The sequence below is a fragment of the Pelodiscus sinensis genome, chromosome 5 (assembly GCF_049634645.1).
Source record: "Pelodiscus sinensis isolate JC-2024 chromosome 5, ASM4963464v1, whole genome shotgun sequence".
NCBI lineage: Eukaryota > Metazoa > Chordata > Testudines > Trionychidae > Pelodiscus > Pelodiscus sinensis.
In genome coordinates, this window is record NC_134715.1 from 82,771,535 (window position 1) to 82,794,124 (window position 22,590).

The 22,590-nt window shown below is 38.6% G+C and overlaps 1 protein-coding gene across 1 annotated transcript in view; it reads left to right on the top strand.

The window, feature by feature from the left end:
- The window catches only part of SGCZ (sarcoglycan zeta), a 795,948-nt gene that overhangs the window by 414,823 nt on the left and 358,535 nt on the right, over positions 1-22,590 (top strand). The window contains exon 2 of the mRNA XM_075930376.1: positions 11,558-11,752. Within this exon, the coding sequence (XP_075786491.1) occupies positions 11,558-11,752 (195 nt within the window). The remainder of the gene's footprint in view (positions 1-11,557; positions 11,753-22,590) is intronic.

Here is a 22,590-nt window from a genome sequence, read left to right on the forward strand (position 1 = left end):
ACATTTTAAATACTCCACAACGGGGACTGACTACAGATGGAGCAAAACTGTATGCCCTGTAGTAAGGTATTGCAGCATCAGGCTATTAACCTGCTCCAAGTAAAATAGTTAAAATGTTTTTCTACATCAATAATACAATTTAAATGTAGTGTGTCTTTTAATAAGGACAGGGCATGTAAGAACTAACACCTTTTATTCTTACCAACAGAATGTCAATACCAATTCCCTTGTGTTTAGGTCTGATTAGCCTTTATATATAATGTAGAATCTGTAGTTAGTCTGTTTTTTGATATCAAGGGAAGCTGTTTTCCCTTCCAGTGTCTAATTGTCTAAGAAAGCAGCATTAACTATCCTCTCAATCAATTGCTGCCCATTCAGTCATAGGGGATAGAATCACTGGCCAGAACTATAATCCTGATTTCCAGAAATTATATTAACATTCTAGAAGTCATTTAGAGATGCCTAGGTCCTTGGATGACAAAGGAAACATCAGATAGTGTGCACTGCACATATTGGATGCGACAGCAAGATCTTTTCATTTACCTGTTAGCCTTTGAGTAGCTGTTAGTCATTTATTTTACATGTAAAGCCTTTTACAAGAGATACAAGAATAAGACCAAATGAGTGTACTTTTAATATTTTTCTTTGTATACCTCCCTCCAAATATTTTTTCTTTTTTTTAATCTTATCTGAGATATAGTGATTTCATACCTTTTGGAATGAATAGATTTTATACTTTGGAGTCTGCAGCCTAAGAAATTATTATTGTGCCTTGACAGACTCTATTGCTGTGTGATACACATTGCACTATAAAAGTTAGATTACCAACTAAAGGTTAAAGAAAACCTAAAGTAATATTTCATCTGTAAGTTTAATTAATGTCACATGTTGTACAAACTGGAAAAATAGTGAGTGACTTGCTGGCATGTCATACACAAAAAGAGATGCCCACAGCCAGGGTTGTATGGCTAGAGGACAAGTTACTGTCAGGGTGAGTGAGAAAAGCCAGCTGGTTCTGGTAAATTACCTGTCTAATGTCCTGAAAGAGATCTGCTGAGCTGCTATGGCTGGTTAAGAGCAGATTGTTTTTGCTTTTCTCGTTCACTCTAAATGCCGATGTGGGCATTTTTATCAACAGAGCTATATTTTCTGTTCTTGGTTCATTGTCTGTTTTGGCAGAGAACACCACACAAAAATCTGTTCCATTACAGGTCACCTGATTGCTTGGCAGTCCCTTGCTAGCCTAAATCATTGTCTGGTCCAATTACTGTCATATTTTATATATGCTTTTTATTTCTTTACAACATTTTTCATTCAATGCCTGAATAAATAAAGATTACTTAAAGGTGATTGAGATTAAATCTTAAATGCTCTAGATCTGTAAACAGTGTACTGTAGTTTAACAACCTAATGCAGGTAATAAAACAAACTCAATTTTTGCGTATCTATTTTATCTCTGTAAGACTATGCTGCATATTTATTTGATCTGTAAGATTAGGTTTTGAATTCTCACAGCTTGCGAATGTAGCAAAATATTGGTGTAGAAATAGATTTATACTTGTTATTGGATTTTTAAAAATTGTGGTTTAAAGTAAACATGTTTAAATCTGCAACTGTGTTATATTTATGTATGACATTGCATGAGACCTAAGAGCATAAATAACGCTAGATAGTGATTTCTGGAAGATTCAGTAAATACTCTGCAAACTATTAGACATTTAGTAAATGTACTACAATGGAATTCTATAATATCCATTTATGTTACACATCCTCCACTAGACAAAAAGATGAAAATAAAGATGAGCTGGAACAAAATCACACAGTCAAATAATTCTTCCCTTTTGATGTAACAGTTATTAAATAGACTATATAGGTATATTTTTCCACCTATGTCAAGAATATATCTACACTTGGTTATTCTCACTAAAAGTTTGCAATCTCTAAAATCTTTCCTTAAGTAATAAAACCTTCAGATAGAATTAAAGTTTTAAACAAAAACAATAGTGATGTAGTTGACAAAAAGGGAAACAAATCCACGTAAGGTTTAAATGTCAGAAAATGTTAAGGTAACTGTTTTAAAACATAAAATACTCATAACATTAGTTCATTGTATTGGTGACTCAAGACCTTGAATCTAGAAATAGTCATGATTTCTACACCAACCTGAATTCTACTCCCTTTTGCTTTCAGGGACTTCATGCTTACCTTTCCTGTAAAGTAAATCCTCATTTACTTATCTCCCCTAAAATGGGATTATGAGACTGTGATTAATAATTCACAGTGGGAAGAGTAAAGATTAATTAACAGTAGTAACTGGAAAAGCTGAAACTAAAACTACATAGGAAGCTGGTTTTGAGTTCAGTGCATCTTCACCTAGACTGCAGGAATATTCATTTTGAAAGAGCCTGTGCCCATCTCTTTTTCCTTCTCCCTTGCCCTCCTCTACTTCCCTCACTCCCAGCTGCCGGTCCTCAGAATTGTAGAGTGGAGGGATAACTGGAGTACCAGAGAAAGTCCTTGTCCCAACAGTAATCATCATTAGTCTAAGTGGAGGGTAGGCTAGATAAAGCAGGATGTAGCAGCTGAGCTGCCAAAATTTAGCTGTGAAGGGTTATGTATTATCTTAATGGGTTCTCTACAGTAAAGCACTCTCCCCACCCCACCCCCCTTGTGTGATCACACTGCCAGCTGTGAAGTCAGGAGCCTAAGCAGAGAATCTCAATCTCTCATCTGTGCATCATCCAGTATCCCATTTAACAAAACTTATTTCCTTTTTGTTCCTGTCTCCTTTTCTTAAAAACAGAATAGCCATTTTAAAGCATCTGAGCACTGTAAAAAAAAAAAGTATGTATCTTTCCATTCATTTTGTACAAGTCCACTCAGTCCTATGTCTTCACCCATTCACTAAGAAACAAGTTTGCTTACATTTGATGGAGATAACAGTGTTCACTTGTTTCCACTGTCAACTCAAAATGAAAACGTGTGTTTGAATGGCACCATTGTAGCCAGTGTTGCAACGCATTTCTGTGCCAGATGTGCTAAACTTTTGTATGTCTCTTTATGCTTCGACTTGTAGGCTCTAATATTTTACATTGTTCAGTTTTTGAATGCCGTTACGTAAAAAAAATCTACATTGGTAGGTTTGTACTTTTCCAATCTAATAATTGCACTACAGTATGAGGTGAATTAAAAATGCTATTTCTTTGTTTATTTTTTTTACGGCGCAAATATTTGTAATAAAACATAATGATCTCTGTACACTTTACATTCTGTGTTGTAATTGAAATCAATATATTTGAAAATGTAGAAAAACATCCAAAATACTTTTAAATTGGTGTTGGGTTATTTCAATGTGATTGAAACTGTGATTATTTTAATCTACTAATGGTGATTATTTTAAAATAATTTGACAGCCTTGTTTATTATCATAAACACTTTGCGCTGTTTGAATTGATTTGCACATCTTTGTAGTAACTGAACAGTTGAAGTCACTTTCTTGTTAATTTGAATCCCAAAATCTCCTGACGTTATTTCTTTCATCAACATGTATCAACACATCCATATTTTGTCTTCTGATTTTTGGTATCCAAAAATAGTTTGCTTATATTTAAAATCCATTGACCATTTCATAGAACACTTCCTTAAGTCTGTATCTGTATAACAATATTAATATTCAGATTGTCTTGGGCAAAGAATAGACCTGATCCTATAGTTTGATTAGTGAGGTACCCTTCAGCCTGTGCAGACCTCCAGTGACTTTAGTGGGACACTGCAGGATTGTAAAATCTACCTATGCTCATCTCATTGGAGGACCAGGATCTATGTTAAGCCTTCGGAAATTGGTCTGCTAGGTAAGGCATTTCTAAGTTTGCTATCTTTGATAGCAAGCCAAAATTTGATTTCGTGGAAACTGAATTTTCTGTCAAAAATCATTTCTATGGAGGATTTCCAGCCATCAGCAGGTGCAACATGCCTTTTAGAGTGAGACTTTAAGCATAAAAGATTTGAAAGTACGATGATGTAGTGCAGTGATGATGAAGAGCTATTTGAATCAGGACATGAAAGTTTTGAGTGCGGGCTTGGGGGTCACACCAGAACTCTTTCAACTGTGTGCAGTTTGTGTGAACTCTTGTCATAATATTTTGGCCCAGAATTTTAGCAGTCTTGAATGATGAATAAATAAGTCCTATTATCCTGCTTCCAAAAAAGAAACCACACAAACTTTCTCATTCGAAATGATGAAGATATAAAAATGCATACTGAACCCTGACCGTCCTGAATTGGGTCATGAATTGGGTGAGTGGAAAGAGAATGCAATACTGTTCTTAATAACTGTGCCATAAAATACGTACAGAAAAGCCAAATTAAGGTTTTATGGGCAACCTCAGTTCAAGATTGTCTAATTTTTGAGAGGTTGACCTAACAACTTTAACAGCCTTTTAACATAGGGGTTTTTTGTTTGTTTTTGTTGTCTTTGTTTTGGGGTTTTTTTTGTGGCAATACATATTTGTAGATCACAAGGTAGAATGAGAGGGATGCAGAGGGTGTACTTAAATAATTCCAGAGCTCAAAGAACTTTTCAGAGATTGTTGTATGATTATGACTGGGTACATGTACAGGAATTCAGCAGCTGGTTAACTAATCCTCTATGAAAAACTACAGCTTCCTCCCTCATGAATTGGCAGAAAAATAAGACTGACCACAGCTGTGGTAAATTATGTCATTCTACCAGGGTATAAGAAAAAAGTGCTTCAGGGCTCTAAGCTTACCTGCAGTAGGAAGCTGACTAGGAGATGAGTAGTATGTTAGTTGAAGGAAATCCTCTTGATGAAGTTTAACTACGGGAAGCAATTGTGTACTAAGACAAAGGGACAAAGGAAAGCCCTATTTACTCTTAAAAAAAAAAAGACTAAACAGAAGTGTTTTCCCTCATTGTTAGAGCACTGCAAATTGCCAGATATCCACTTTATATCTGCAGACAAATATCAATAGCTCATTTTTGCGGATACAGATGTGATGCAGATACAAATTTTGTATCTAGTACCCTGCAAATTTGTGGATATCCACTTTATATCCATGGTTATCTGCATCAGCAGATGTCAGTGAGTAGATCTGTGGTTTGTTCTGGTGGATACAGAAGCAAATGCAGACACAAATTTTGTATTTGCAAAGGACTCTACTAACTCTGAACCTTTCCAGATACCTTCATAACACATAGCTCTGTGGCTTACCTGTTTTTATTAGCTGTATGTATGTTTCCTAATGTTCACTGCTGTGATACATTTTAAAGTGACTTGGATGTGAAGAAGATGGAGCAGCTACTGCTGCAGCAGGGGTGGCCCAGGCCCTTTAAATTGCTGCAAGAGCACCATGCAACCATTTGGGGCATCTTTAAGGGTTGTGGGTGGGGGCAGCACCTGAGCAGAGAACAGCTCCTCCCCACCATACCGAAGGGTTCTGCATGGCTGTCTGCATCCCTGAGAAGTTGTGATTCTAATATCTCACAATTAACATCTCTGCTCATAAGAAGCGATGGGTAAACCTTAAAATGTTTGGATAAGTATCCATTGGTTCAGCTGCTTATCCCAATGTATTTGGTGTTGAACTCACGAGAGCAGTCTTGCTTGTTTTTATTTCAGACTTCTTTGATCCTTTAAGCTGATCTAGGATTGGTTTTGTTTGGATTAGTTTTGTATGGATTAGTTCACACATCTTTACTCATAAGATAACCAAGGGATTTGTAACTTATATGTACCGGGGAGAAAATGTTTTAAAATATAAAATAAGTAATTGTCTCCGGTGTATTTTGTTTATGGGTTGGGTAGATAGATCTACATACACATTCATTCAATTGCTTTTTTTATTCTTTTAAAGATTAAAATTGATAATCTCATCATTTTATGGTCATATTTGTAGTATTTTGGATAAATAAAAATAAATTGCCTTGATTTAATTTTAATCACATATGAATACTGAGGCTTTTCTTATGTTCAGAGAGGTATAAGTGACCACTGAATAGGAACATACATGGCAGGAAAAAGAGTAAGTAAAAATAGAGAAACTGTAGGAAGTCAATTCAGAAATTATTAAAGCAATTTATTCTAAATACCAAAAGTTTAGAAGTTAATTTAGTGCATGCATGAGAACCTTCTCAGTGATGGTTGTTTTATGTTGAGAATGGTCTAAAATATGAGCTAAAATTATTCTAATAGAACTTATGTAATTTTTTAGTCAGTCTGCTCCTTGGTCTAGGTGAATTATCTGTGTGTGTTTGAGCATGTCTTTACATTTTCCCTTTTATATAATTATAGAGAGTCAACCACTCAGCTTGTCAGTAAAAATTATACAGACACATTAGTAGTGCAGGTAATGCTGGTAAATAGTTGGGGTTTTTTTCTGTTACTGATGGAGGGCTTTTTGGAGGTGAAGGAGAGGTTACCTTTATATGTGCAGCTCTGGGTACATCTAGACTACAAACCTCTTTCGAAAAAGAGTATCTAGACTATACGCAGATTTTTAGAAAAAACGAGCCACTTTTTCAAAAGACAATCTAGATGCGCTCTTTCAAAAAAGCACAGTTTGCATTCAATAGCGCCTTTTTCGAAAGAGTACTTTAAAAAAAAAAGCATTATTCTTAGTAAAATGGGGTTTACCGCGATCAAAAAAACTGCAGCGTTCATTTGATTTACTTTCGAAAGAATGTGGCTGCAGTCTAGACTCATGTGAAGGTTTTTTTGAAAAAAGGCTACTTTTTTCAAAAAAAGCCCTGTAGTCTAGACACACCCTCTCACAGTTCATTGATTTGTAATAGAATCTTTACACCTGGAACATATATGGGATCTAAAAAGTATGCATCTTGGTAACCTGGCGACAATCCATTTTGATTTGGTAGTGTTATAAAGGTTTAAAGGATGGTCTTTGCACCTGATCACTGAGCTTTGAAATGAAAAATAGAGCACAGAAGGCTACAGTACAGTGGGCACAGATAACTTTTCTTTTATCTTGCTTTTAGTAGCATTTAGTAGTATTCTAGTAATATTTCCCATTAAGTATAGGGGAAAAACTGCACAACCCCATTTCCATTTCCCCCCTGACTAGTCTTCCTTCTTAATGACTGCCAGTCTCTCTGTGTGGCACTGTATGTGAAAGATAATGTAGAATCAAATGAAATAAAAATATGAAATGAATCAACATGTTCCATAGAATTGCTATGGATAGTAATTCCATGCTCCAATAATAAGAAATTAGCAGTAGGGATATATTACCGACCACCTGACTAGGACAGCAATACTGACATTGAAATGCTGAGGGAAATTAGAGAGGCTACCAAAGTAAAGAACTCTATAATAATGGGGGATTTTAATTACCCCCATATTGACTGGATACATGTCACCTCAGGAAGAGAAGCAGAGATAAAATTTCTCAATGGCTTAAATGACTGCTTCTTGGAGCAGCTGGTGCAGGAACCCACAAGGGGAGAGGCAATTCTCGATTTAGTCCTGAGTGGAGTGCAGGATCAGGTCCAGGAAATAACCGTTATAGGACCACTTGGGAATAATGACCATAATATAATAACATTCAACATTCCTGTGGTGGGAGGAAGAGCAGTCTAGCACCCTGGCATTTCAAAAAGGGGAATTTACACAAAAATGAGGAGGTTAGTTAAACAGAAATTAAAAGGCACAGTGACTAGAGCCAAATCCCTGAAAGTTGCGTGGAAACTTTTTAAAGACACCATAATAGAGACACAACTTAAATGTATACCCCAAATTAAAAAACATAGCAAGAGACCTAAAAAAGAGTTACTGTGCCTTAACCACCATGTAAAAGAAGCAGTGAGGGACAAAAAGGTATCTTTTAAGAAGTGGAAGTCCAATCCTAGTGAGATAAATAGAAAGGAACATAAACACTGTCAAATCAAGTGTAAAAATGTAATAAGAAAAGCAAAAATAGATTTTGAGGAACAGCTAGCCAAAAACTCAAAAAGAAATAACAAAATGTTTTTTAAGTACAATAGAAGCAGGAAGCCTGCTAAAAAACCTGTGGGTGCCCTAAATGATCGAGCTATAAAAGGAGCAATCAAGGACAATAAAGCCATTGCAGAGAAACTAAATGATTTCTTTGTGTCAGTCTTCACAGCTGAGGACGTTGGGGAAATTCCCAAAACTGCACCATCCTTTGTGGGTGATGAATCTGAGGAACTGTCCCGGATTGAAGTGTCATTAGAGGAGGTTTTGGAACAAATAGAAAAACTTAATGTTTGCCATCCGGTCCCGGAGATTTGTTTTCTAAAAGAACTCAAATGGGAAATTGCTGAGCTATTATTTGTGGTTTGTAACCTATCCCTTAAATCGGCTTCCGTACCTAATGACTGGAAGGTAGCCAACGTGGTACCAATATTTAAAAAGGGCTATAGAGGTGATCCGGGCAATTACAGAACAGTAAGTCTAACTTCAGTACCGGGCAAATTAGTTGAAACAATAGTAATAAATTGTGAAGCATGTAGAAGAATAAAATTGTGAAGCATGTAGAAGAATATAATTTGTTGGACAAGTCAACATGGTTTCTGTAAAGCGCAATCTTGTCTTACAAATCTATTAGAGTTCTTTGAAGGGATTAACAAACATGCGGACAAAGGGGATCCAGTAGATATAATATATTTAGATTTTCAGAAAGCCTTTGACAAGGTCCCTCACCAAAGGCTCTTGTGTAATTACATGGCCATGGGATAAGAGGGAAGGTCCTTTCTTGGATTGAGAACTGGTTAAAAGACAGGAAACAAAGGGTAGGAATAAATGGTAACTTTTCAGAATGGAGAAGGGTAACTAGTGGTGTCCCCCAAGGGTCAGTCCTGGGACTAATCCTTTTCAACTTATTCATAAATGATCTGGAGAAAGGGGTAAGCAGTGAAGTAGTAAAGTTTGCAGATGATACCAAACTGTTTAGGATAGTCAAGACAGAAGCAGACAGTGAGAGACTCCAAGAAGATCTCACCAAACTCAGTGATTGGGCAACAAAATGGCAAATGAAATTTAATGTGGATAAATGTAAAGTAATGCACATCGGGAAAAATAACCCCAACTATACATACAGTATGATGGGGGCTAATTTGGCTACGACAAATCAGGAAAGAGATCTTGGAGTTAACGAGGACAGTTCTCTGAAAACTTCCACACAGTGTGCAGCGGCGGTCAAAAAGGCGAATAGGATGCTAGGAATTATTAAGAAAGGGATAGAAAATAAGACCCAGAATATCTTACGTCCCCTGTATAAAACTATGGTACACCCACATCTTGAATACTGTGTACCGATGTGGTCTCCTCACCTCAAAAAAGATATTTTGGCCTTGGAAAGGGTTCAGAAAAGGGCAACTAAAATGATTAGGGGTTTGGAACGGGTCCCATATGAGGAGAGGTTAAAGCGACTGGAACTTTTCAGTTTAGAAAAGAGGAGACTGAGAGGGTATATGATAGAGGTATATAAAATCATGAGTGGTGCGGAGAGGGCCAATAAAGAAAAGTTATTTATTAGTTCCCTAAATAGAAGAACTAGAGGACACCAAATGAAATTAATGGGTAGCAGGTTTAAAACTAATAAAAGAAAGTTCTTCTTCACACAGTGTGGAGTCAACCTGTGGAACTCCTTGCCAGAGGAGGCTGTGAAGGCAAGGACTATAACAGAGTTTAAAGAGAAGCTAGATAATTTCATGGAGGTTAGGTCCATAAAAGGCTATTAGCCGGGGGATAGAAATTGTGACCCTGGCCTCTGTTTGTCAGAGGCTGGAGACAGACGGCACGACGCAAATTGCTTGATCATAGAGTTTAAAGAGGTTAGGTCCATAAAAGACTATTAGCCAGGGGATAAAACGATGTCCTTAGCCTCTGTTTGTCAGAGGCTGGAGAGGGATGGCAGGAGACAAATCGCTTGATCATTGTCTTCGGTCCACTCTTTCTGGGGCACCTGGTACTGGCCACTGTCGGCAGACAGGATACTGGGCTAGACGGACCTTTGGTCTGACCAAGTATGGCTGTTCTTATGTTCATGTTCTTTTATGTTTGTACAATTGTTTACACAATGCCCAATCCACCCTGGAGCATGTAGATGGTGGTGAAACAGAATACACGCATGTATTTGCACACTATGTACAGTATTGTTACCCTTCTACAAGGTATGGTAGATAAGGTGTATTATTTGAAACCTCCACAATTTGGTAGGCAGTATTATCTTGATAAATGTGTGGTAACATTGCATGTGATGCAAAAAGGTTTCTCTCTACAATGAGGATCAAACATGTTCCAAAACCTCACAGCTCTTCCCAGGTAGAAGTCAAGTCACTTTTAAACAAAGGAAGGAATGTGTGCTTAAGCAGTAAATAGGGTTACGAAGAGAGAAAATAAAGGAATTTCAAACAGGAGTAAAAAGCCAACAGGGAAGATCCTTCCACACAGATTCTTTTGGTCAGGTCTACACTACAAAATTTCACTGGTATAATCAGGTCACTTGGGTGTTTGAAAAATAATGTAGTTGTACAGACCTAGTTCCCACTGTGTATGGTGTTTTGAAATGGGAGGGCTCCTCCCGTTAACATAGCTACCACCTCTGATGGCGGTGAGCAAATAACATTATTTACATTTTAGGGGCACTGCACTCCTATGTAATTGCAAATACAGATTTACTCCAAATTTACACCTAGATAACATTGAAAACACAGTAGGTGTGCAGGATGTAGAATGAATGTCAATAAACGTGGCAACATTCTAGTAAACAGTAAAGATTAAAATAAGCAACAAAAGAGGTGCTTCATTCACAAAGTACTGTCTACCCTGTGCACTGAACAACGGAAGGGTGGGAAGGAAAACTTGTGATCATAAACACTAGAGTAGCTCTTATCCAAAGCTGCCTGGCAAAGTTTGGCACTTACTGAGTGATTCACTCTGTAATATTAACATTCTTATAATGTAGGCTTTTCTATGGAATACAATATATGTAAGAAGATGGATTATTTAATCACCTGCATACATGATATAATAGAGTGAGAATTTCACTTGTAAAATTTTGTTCCAAGCTAAAGCGTGACAGTATTTTTCTCCTTTCATATTAAAGAGATGAATGACTTTCTGTGACATGTTCATATATACAGAAGCTAATAAAACTGTACTTGAGACAAGCCTATTCTCTTTTGTACCTTTTTTCCTCCTAGTTTTCCACAATTTCCACATTATACTAAACCTTGTAGTCTGACTTATTTATAATCATGCACATGTGTTCTTCTATTAATCACTTTGTAATTCATGATAACAATAAGAAAAAGGATCCTTTATATAGTGGAGCAGCAACTAGCTAAACTTCACACCATGGGTACTAAAACCTTAGCTCAAATAAATTGGTATGGTTGAATTTGGCTCAGTGCAATTTCTTTCCTTTAGAATACTTCAATAGCTGTAATATGATTTTCGAAGCCTATTCAGATAATCTTCATAGATTTTCTTTTTTGTTCTATCAAATGCCGATTTTTCATTTTCTTACATGCATTTTGTCTTCTTTTTCCCCCTTCCAGATGACACGAGAACAATATATACTGGCAACACAGCAGAACAGCCTGCCAAGAATTGAAAATCCACAGCTTTATCCAGTGGGAATTTATGGATGGCGAAAGAGGTGCTTATACTTCTTTGTCCTTCTGCTGTTGGTTACCATGATAGTTAACTTAGCAATGACAATATGGATTTTGAAGGTTATGAATTTCACTGTGGTAAGTACAATCATGATTTTACATCTCTTGCTCTCCATGTTAATATTATCTTTTTTCCAGTACATGTACATTTATTCTTTTGATGTGTAATTTATTATTTTAATGAGATACTCTACCTAATTTTCAGCATGGACTTTTATGGCACATTATAGATTTTATTGCTTAATTAAAAATGGGAGGCTGTAATTTTTGGTTTGTTTATTGATATTGGACATTAGGATAAATGACTTGTCAGTTTATATCATGAATCTGGACAATGTGCATTTTGATGCTTAATTGTCTTTGTTATCAATATATATATGTCAAGGTGCTGGCTGGGTTTTTTTTGTTTGTTTGTTTTTAGTGGATCACAATACACAATTTTTTATAGAAAACTTAGTGACTTCCTTATCTGTCTAAATATATGGAATCTGAATACATATGTATAATTAAGTGTTTTGTGGACTTTATCTGAGATGACGCAATGTTCTTATTCAGATGAGACTTTATGTGCAGTAGACACATGACTATGATAAGCCATTTTCAGAGGATGTTAAAATACAGCCAAAGGATATTTAAATCAGTTATAAAGATACATTTAAAATGCATGAAAATTTCTCTATATGCTTGTCTTGATACATTGTCCCATGCTGAGGCCAGGGCAGAAAGGGTCATAATGGTGACATATTTCAAACAGCCACCTTTTGTACCTTGGACTCATTTGGTTTTCAGGACAACAGCCTATCATGAACTACATAATTATAGAATTTCAATCATTGGGAAAACTAAAATAGTTTAAATTACAGCTATACAGTAAATAGCAAAGCCCTCTTCTTTCTATGCCTCTTCTAAAATGGTCAGTGGAACTGAAATCATGGAGTCTGTGGAGGCATATTTCCTGGAGGAACTGCTATTGATGGGATTCCAAAGGCTCAGGAAAGGTGTGGTGTTAAGTTGGGAATTGCCCAGACACATGGAAACAGCAATATAAAGGTTTTATTAAGTTCCATTTGTTTGTTTTTTGCCTGCTTCATCTTCATTGTTTGCAAATGAAATTGGTAGGGGCATCTGATCAGGGTATTTCTGAAGTGCAGCAGTTGGCAGAATGAGTCATGTAATTTAGTGTGGATTTTGCAGAACCAAACTTTGTCTGGACCCAGTTGAAGGAGGAGTTCAAGATGTGTACAGACCTGGCCATGCAGTGGGACAGCAACAGAGGCACATTAAAATTATTATTTTCTTATTGGGGAATAAAGCCAAGAGATCTGCCTCACTCTGAGCCTCATGCTTCCTCAAGCCTTCCAGGAATCCTAGGAACTTTGAAGACCTATTGTTCCCCAAAGCAGGACAAAACTGTGGAGCATCCGACTTTTGGGGAGTTTGTGATTATTTCCTGCTCTGGGAAGGCAATCGCACGTTAGACAGATGGTTAGACATGGAATATGCAATGGAAGCCTTAAGGGGTGAAATTAAATCACTAGAAGGCTTTCATACACATAGCAAGATGTAATTACTGTGTGAGACAGCATGGGCATGTAAAAGAGAAGTGCCCCAAGGTCATCATGGCCCAAAATGTGGCAAGGTTAAATCATTTTACCAATGAGGATAGGAACACAGAAAGATCTTGGAAAGGCACTCAGATTTGTACAGAAGTGGGCTGGCATGTTGGACAACAGTAGTAACATCATGAGACTCACTTTGGCCCTGAGAGCATTATCAGTTTGAGTTGTCAGGAAAAGAAAGCAACAATGGATGGTACAGTCCTCCTTGCATGGAACCATGTTAATAGGGACCCATCTCTTATGATCTCAGCTGAATTGTGGGGCTTCCTGCATAGTGATTCCTCAGAGTGTGTTAGACTTGAAGACAACCGTAAATAGAGCAATTGGAATGTAAACTGGTGGAGCCCAAAAGACAATGTGATTTCATAGTAACTAACTTGAAAAATAATGGATGGTACCAACTGCAGTTTGTGATTGTGGATGGTAAGCATTCAAAGAAAGTCTTATGGCACTATGTAATCCAGTAAGGTAAGTAGCTTAAACGTCTGTAGAACAGGAGAACTATAGCCTCCAGAAGTTTTAGTGCAGCGTGGTGCTAAAGTCATCAGGAAAAATATTCATTTGCGTGCACCCAAAGCCTCTGAAACAGGAATTGGAAACATGCCTCTATTAACTGCCCACAACAGATTAAATTTTGCTATAACTTTCAAAATCCAAAACCTGTATGGTCTGTGGTTTGAGGACTGGAATTTGTCCCATAAGCCTGGTTATAGCGGACAACCCGTGCAACACTACTTCAGCACTATAGTTGGCTATTTATGCTGATCATAATAATCCCTGTGCTAGAGAAGATGTATCAAGTGCTTGAAGGATTGCTTCGGGTGCAAGCAATTGCAGATAATATCTTCATGGTAGGTGAAAGACATGATACATAAGTTGAATGAGACCATGATGGGAAATGACAAGCTTTCTTTCAGCAATACAGAGACAACAACATAAATATGAACGCAGATACAATGTGATTCAAACTGCATACGGTAACATACATTGGACATCTACTCACATCAGAGGGTCAGATCCAATCCCATCAAAATGTAGGCAGTCAAAATTCTAGCTCTAGAGAATGTGAAAGGGATACATAGGTGCTGGCAGTAGGTATGCTGTGTGTGCTGCCACATCCCCTGGCATAAAGCGGTTTCCATTGTATACAGGATTTACAGTGTCTCTCAGCATCTGCCCCTGCCATCCCATACAAATCAGCACCCTTGATGGGTACAGTGCTTTATAGGAGTGGTACATTTCCTGGCTACACTTGGTTGCAGAAGATGAACACATGGGTCAGCTCCTGTACAACCCTGTGCCCGCCCACAAATCTGGATGAAACTGGGAGAAAAGGGGTTAGGATGTTGAAGCCATTAGTATGCTGCACTATCCCCTGGTTTTAGTGGTGAGGCTGATGGAGATCCAAGAGGCTGTGGAAAAACCAAATAGCAATCAGTTATGAGTGATGCAAGCAGGGTGGCCGGAAGACAAAAGCCAAGTTACTGATAAGACTAGAACCATATTTTCAAATTAAAAATTCATTGAGTGTATAGGATAGAATGCAGTTTTTTTTAGACAGAGAGCTGCTGTCACCACCTAATTTCATAAGAAATCATGGGAAAATACATGCCCCACATCTTGGTATTGACCAATATCTTAGACAGATTTGAGAATGTATTTACTGACCAGGAATAAATGCATAGCTTGGCTTTGGATAGTAGGGTGGGACATCTGGTAGTCATGAGATAACCACCAACAGAAAGAGACTCTGGTGGATGAGTGAAAGGCTGCTGCATCCAAATTCACCAAATAGAGTATGGCAGGTTAACAAAGAACCTACTAGCCCCAGAGATAGACGCTTCTTGCAACTTGCAAGCTCATTCCTTCTGGTTTCTTTCTTTCTAATGGTATATTCTCACAGGAACACCTGGATAGTCCTTCACCAAGACTAAACTATCTAAAAGTCTATGCTATCATTTGAGTGTAGTAAAGATGAAACTCCAACTCAGCTGAATTCTAACCTGTCTGGCTGAAGTCACAGGAGCTGGGTGTCAATTGTTTTTGATGTTTATTAAAATGTTTGCACAACATGGAAAGCTCTATCTTGGCCAGTAGAACTGAGGTGTCACTGGGGCCATGTCCAGACTCGGGTTTTTTCGGGAAAAGTGGGTTTTTTCGGGAGAAACTTCCCCTGCGTCCAGACTCAAGCCGCGTTCTTTCGAAATTATTTCGAAAGAACGCGGCTTTTCTTTGATGGCGGTAAACCTCAATTTACGAGGAAGAACGCCTTCTTTCGAAAGTTCCTCTTTCAAAAGAAGGCGTTCTTCAATGTAAAGAGGCCGTCTTCGAAAGAGAGCATCCAGACTCGCTGGGTGCTCTCTTTCAAAAAAGCGGATTTCTCTTTCGAAAGATCCGCCTGCAGTCTAGACGCGATCTTTCGAAAGAGGCTCTTTCGAAAGATGCTTTCGAAAGAGCCTCTTTCGAAAGAAGCCTTCAGTCTAGACATAGCCTGGAGGAATAGGGAATGCAAGGAGTTAGGCTAAGTATAGCTCAGCCTGAAGGACAGAATAGCTCATAGGCTTTAATAAAGTTCTGCTTGTTTACTTTTAGCCTGCCTTTAGCTTTACTCTTTAGGAATAAAACATCTAGAAGCTTTGATAGAAAGCTAATAACTTACAATGGAATGTAGAATCAAATCTCACATTTAGTGCAAAAAGCAAATCTGTTTCACTGCTTCTGCTTACTACTTAACTAAATGGACTGCTTCTTCTTTGCTGTTATAGTAGCACGCATGTGGTTGACATAATTAATATGAGCTTAAGGATTTGACTAAGATAACATTTGAAGTGCAATAGACTTAATTGCAGTCTTCCATGACTACGCTGGATATTGCAGTTCAGAAATCACTTAGGCTATGTCTACACTGGTGCGATCTTGCGCCAGAGATATGCAAATGAGGCTAAGAATGGAATATCACTGAGTCTCATTAGCATATATAATGAGCCGCCATTTTTGCAGAAGAGACTCTTGCACAAGAAGGAACTGTCTACACTGCCCCTTCTTGCGCAAGAAAAACCCTCTTGTGTAATGCCGCTACGCTGATTATTTTCGGGAATAACAGCATTGCGCAAAAGGGTTTTTCTTGCGCAAGAAGGGGCAGTGTAGTCAGCTCCTTCTTATGGAAGAGCCTCTTCCACAAAAATGGTGGCTCAATATATATGCAAGTGAAGCTTGGCGATATTCCATGCTTAGCCTCATTTGCATAGCTCTGGCGCAAGATCGCGCCAGTGTAGACATAGCTCTGATGTGGAATTTTTTACAGTCCTGAAATATTACAAATAGAATTAGATTTTATTTAGTTGACATGTGTGAATTAATATTTAATCCTTCTGTGAAAGTTTTTTTTTTTTCAACAGTTCTTACTTTGGTATTCAAGTAAGCAATTGTTAACAGCATAAGAAAAAAAAATCACCCCTCCATGACATTTAAAAGCAGAAAACAATGTGCAATTTGTGCAGGGAACATTACTGAACTACCAGCATTATATTTCACTTTGAAAATTGCATTTGCTATACCATAAATGCAAACTCATCTCTGTTAACATTTCCTATTCGAACAAGCTGGATTAGTGGTGCTATCAAAAGATTTTGTACCAAGCTACACTGGATGGATCATTTTATGTTATGATGTTTCCATTAGTACATCATTTTTATCAGCATCTTTTGTAGTACATAATTGTTGACACTGGATTATTACCCTTTATTCCTCACATGGTGGACTGTGGAATAGCTTTGTTTGGTGAAATATACTATTTGGGGACTGATTAATTCCTCACTCCAAACATTTGTGTCCATTTATGACATCATCTGGTTAGCCTGATACAGAAAACAGGGTTTATAGATACAAATCTTGACTGTAGCTTATGATCTTCTAATTCTGAATGAATGCTCCTGCTCAAAATTGTATATTTTATAGTTTGCAAATATTTTAAGTGTGCTTGTGCTTAATTTAAGAAATATCTTGAAATCTTACTAAAGCACTTGTCCATGCTTGAGAGCTTAACAAGAACTGGGTTTATATCAGTAAAGAATCTGGCTGAACTTTTCACAGTTATACCCACAGATGAGCCTATCATCAGTTTGTATAAAACACGGCAATGTGGTTGACAGAAAATTCTCCCCAAAAATTGTTGAGATGTTTAATTTGTAAAGCTGAGGAAAATCTGTTTTATTCATAGGCATTCCATGAGCAAATTTTTCATATAAATTATGTTCTGAAATGTTAGCTAAGCATCCCTAGCCTCAGTCTCATTTTTAACTCATCTAGCCAGCAGGGCCAACAGTCTCATTGGGCCCCTGGGCAAGGCAGGGTTTGGGGTGGGAGAAGGCCTGTTCTGTGCCTCTGTAAGGGGGGTGGAGGGGATTCAGGCAGGGCAGTGGCAGCCAGCCCTCTAGTGCCATCCAGATAGCACCGCACCTCCTCCAAGCCATGCTCAGTGCTGCCAGAAGCATGCAGTGTGGTGCTTCAGCAGCAATTCAAAAGGTGTGGGCCTCAGGCTGCTGCCACTCTGGGCCTTGTGTATCACTGGGCCCCTTTACCCATCCCTTGTCAGAGAGTCTGCATCTAGTATATTAGGATTTCATTGTTTTGACTTCATTCTTTTTGTAAGCCTCTATAAAATTACCACGTATACATGTGATTTTTGTTAACATGGAAAATGTGCGAATGTGTCAGAAGAAAATTGAACTACAATTGCTGGATGACTTTCAAGGTTAACCTCCTCCCCTTCCCCTGCACACCCCCTCCCCCAGTGTTGGTGGTAAAATCCAGATTGGCTAGACCTTAATGTGCATAGCAGAAGCAAACTTAAACTAAGAATGGACTTTTTTTTCATGCTGACTTAAGCGTAAGGGCATTGTAAAGAATTTACAGAGGTGTCTATTGACAGCAATGAAAATTAGGGAATTGACTTACAGATCTGATTATGAAACTGGGACCCATAGATGAGCAGTGGTGGTTAGGTACAATGTATGTCAGGGTGGGCAATAATTTTTGGTGGGAGGACCACTCCAAAGTTTTAGTAAGTGGTCAAGGGCTACACTTTCCTGTGGAGAGGGTTAAGGGTTTAGGTTGGAGGTTGGGTACAGAAGAGCACATGGGGGAAGGGACTGGAGTACAGGAGACTGTGTGATCTGAGAGGGAATTTGGGTAGAGGAGGGGATTGTGACCTGGGTCCCCTCCCTGCAGAACAGAGAAACCCAAGGAGTGTGTGTTAAACCACAGCAGCTGCATGTGCCTGAGAGTCTTGGAAGGGTGGTCCGCAAGACAGATCCTGTGGCTTGGCAGGCCGGATCTGCCCCCAGGCTATATTTTACCCAGCCCTGGTGTATTCACTACTTCATGTACCTTTCAATCTGTCACTTGTAAAAATCACTAATAATTAATCCCTTTATTTATTTAAACAATGTTGAACTTTTCAAAGTAGTTTATGTGACAGATTATGTAATATCTGCCTCTGAGTTTCTTCACAATCAATCATTGTTAGAAGATAATTCGTGAACAACACATAGTGACAGTGTGCTGGATTCAAAATGCAGCAGCGTTGCTTGTGAATTAACCAGTGACCACCCCACATTTTTGAGAGAAATGCGTAATCCATAGTTCTCTGTTGGAACATCCTGACTCTAGCTAAAGCTGTAGCACCTTGTGCTTTTAGCTTCAAAGGTACCCACTTTAACTTTATAAGGAAATGAAAGAAGAGATACATAATAGTATCAGCTAAGGGGGCAAAGCTGGAGACTAACTGACCAAAGAAAGTAAAGGATCATTCCTATATAACTAAAAGCATTCAAAAAAAGCTGAGCACACTCAAATATGTTTGTAAAAAACTATGTTGTGTACTGCTTTCATTGATGAATATATTATTGGCATAATCTCCTGTAGATATTTCCTGATTTGAATTATGTAGTACACTGTATTTTAAGATTTGGTGATGATGAAAAACATTTAACCTATTTTTATATTTTTATATCTTCATAGCAGACCTCTCATATCATTGAGATTTAGCACTTCCATTTTAATTTTAATATTGAAATTGTCCTAAAACACAACTCCTCTTAAGTTTTGAAGGTCATCACTTGAGGATGTTACACAACCACTAAGACAGCAACATGGAAGAATGGGCAATGTGGTGTTAATGTAGTCCTCAGTGAGTCTCTAAATTTCAGAAATGTGAGCATTGTAGCTTACCTGGAGAAAATATGGAGCCCTTCACGTTTGATTTTTTTTTACTCTAAACATGTCATAGTTGTGTGCTCTCCCTATTTACTCACTGGGACTGCTGTCAGGGGAATCCAAGCTCTGTGTTCTGATGAATCAGCTTTTTTAGACAAAAAACTGTTTTGTCTAAACATTTCTGACCGGCTGTATGGACATTCTTGTGATCCTACCAGAAAGCCTAGGGCCTGAAGCTATGCACCTTTGTGATACTTCTATTATAAATTAGCCAATTAGACCATCATAAGATGGGATTTTCAGGTCTCTCCTCCACGCCGGTCTTCTCTCCTGAGCCTCTGGTCTCTCGCACCCTCTCTTTCTCTCTCTCCTCCTCCTCCTACTGCCTCCCCCTCACTCGCTCTAAGCTCTCCTCCACCTCCTGCCTCTCTCTCTCTGTCTCTCTTTCACTTCTCCTCCCCCTCCTGCCTCTCACTCAGGGGATCACGGAGCCCAAATGGCCGTTTGGGCTATGCACTCCCCGTGCTGCATGGGTGGTGCAGAGCCCAAACAGTTGCTTGCGCTGCTTGCTCCCATGCGGCGGCCTGGCTGAGCAGCACAGAAGTCAGCCGAGCGGCACGGTGGGAGGCGAAGGGAGGTGGAGTGGTGATATTCATGGCCAGGGGGCAGGGCCTGGAGCCGCTGTCACATCGCGTGTTGCTGCCCCGCTCCCCTTTGCCTCCCACCGTGGCGGTCGGCTGACTTCTGCGCCGCTCAGCCGAGCCCCTGCGGGGGAGCAAGCAGCCGTTTGGGCCCTGCACTCCCCATGCAGCATGGGCTGCCCAGAGGGAACAGCCAGCATTTCAGGCAACAGCACCCCCCAGAGGGAACAGCCAGCATTTCGGCGTTACAGACTCTCAGACACTGGGCTATTTTTTATATATATATATATGATTGCTGCAGATCATCATGATACTATGACCTATCTCCTGGATTTAGAAGGAAGTTGCATTATGGGATGAACATTTATATTTGCTCACATTAATCCTGAAAACAACTTAAAATGCATTACAACAGAGTTAGACTTTTTTTTGGTAGATTAAGGATGCTAGAGTGAAATTCACCTTTGATAAAAGAACGTCCAAAGCACATTATAGTCCACAAGTTCCATAGGGAACATGGCAGTGACTGGAAGACAGAACCGGATATAAGAGAAAGTGTTAAAGACAGTGGTGGGAGGATAGTGGTTATCTCTTTAAGGTGATTCAAGGGGCTGGGAAACCAACACAAGAGCTCTTCTATGACAGATCAGTGAAATATTAGTGAAGAAATTACTCTGAAGCCCTATAATTTATACTCCCTCCTCAATGTTCGTTTTCTTCTATAGTGATCTACTAACTGGATCTGAGGGGGAGATTAAGCAAATGTCATGCTTTGTGCACTGTTACGCTTCATAAATAATATTTTAAAAAGTATAGATTTGACAAATTTGAAATACTTTCATAAAATAATCAAAACCGAAAACCCAAGTATGTCCTACAAAAAGCATGATTCTTTTTCAAAGCACTTTGAGAAGGTTTCTTGCATTGAGTGGAATTTCTGCTGTGAATGGATGTGAGATGATCATCTTGTTATAGCCAATAGCCCAGTGGTTATGACTCAGACTTAAGATACAGGATATATTTGATAATTAGGTTCAGTGCCCCAGATTCAGAGCTAAGATTTCAGTGCAGGTCTTTGAGACAGATGAATGCTCTAATCACAAGGCTATGTATTGCCTACTCTGTACTGGGTGGTTCTCAATTTCCTCTTATGGAGCGATTTCATTTTGTGTAACCAAAAAGTTATCTGAGCCAAGAACCAAACCTTGGGGATTAAGTGTCATAGACACTTGGCAATAGTCAGTCTGCCCTAATTCTAATGAATATTTAATTATATATGCAAAGTGGAACAACTCCAACAGGACAGACAGAGACTACCCTCCAAGTAGTCAGTAGCCTGAGGCATGGATGTGGGGTGGGGGAAACCAAGGTTTAAGTCTATACTCTGAAAAAGGCAGAGATGTATGTAACTTCAACTGTGGATCTCCTTTGTCTCATGCATCTCAGGTGAGTGTTTTAGGCACTTGCACCACATCTCTCTCACTTTTTTCATGAAAATATTTTAAATGTCTTTTTCATCCCAAAAAGTAGGACATTTTACTTCTTGCAGGACAGGAAAACAGTTTCTGCTCAGCTTTGTTACCAGTTGTGCAACAACTACATATGTTCACATTGGCCACCAACTAGGCCCTGGTCTACACTAGGGAGTTATTTCAAAATAACTCCCCTTGTTTCAAAATAATAATCAGAGCATCCATACTACCAAGCCTATCACTTCAAAATAACTGGCTGGTTATTTCAAAATCTGTACTCCTGCTTTTCTTGGGAAATAAGCTTATTTGAAAACCAGTTATTTCTGGAGTAATTTCAAATACATTATTTCAAAATAATTTCCTAGTGTAAACATGCCCTAGATCTTGTTAGGGATCGAGGTTGGCCTATGCCCTTCTAATCTGGTCTCAATTCCAGCCAGAGATGAAGTAAAATGCTTTGTCTATTTGATTAATGCAGTTGCCCCTCCCCCCAACCAAGTTCCCAGATATCACATTCTCATCTCTGTAGTCATTTGCAATTTACAATGAAATGTCAGCAATTTTTTATTGCTGTGATAAGGGCAGTGTTTGTTTGTATGGTAGCGCTTCACTGTAGCAGTCATGCCTATAGCAGGAAAATAATAATCTGTGAAGAGATATTTAATGTTTACCAACTTCTGACATTTTATCTTCAAACATTAATGCCATTACCTTAAGCCCTTCCATCATTATGGACTTGCACAACCGGTAGTGTAAAGAATTGTTCAGATGTGAAGCTGTATGTTTGTCTTCAAAGTGTGGTGATTTTTTTGTTTTGGACAAAATATGATGGATGTTGTTAGTATGCAGAAGCCTCCAAAAATGCTACATTCCCTACCAAACCAGCCAAGCAATGAAGATAGTTTTAACCATTGCAATGTAACGAGACTCTGATATTTCTGGGATTCGCTCAGGCCCGTAAGGGATTG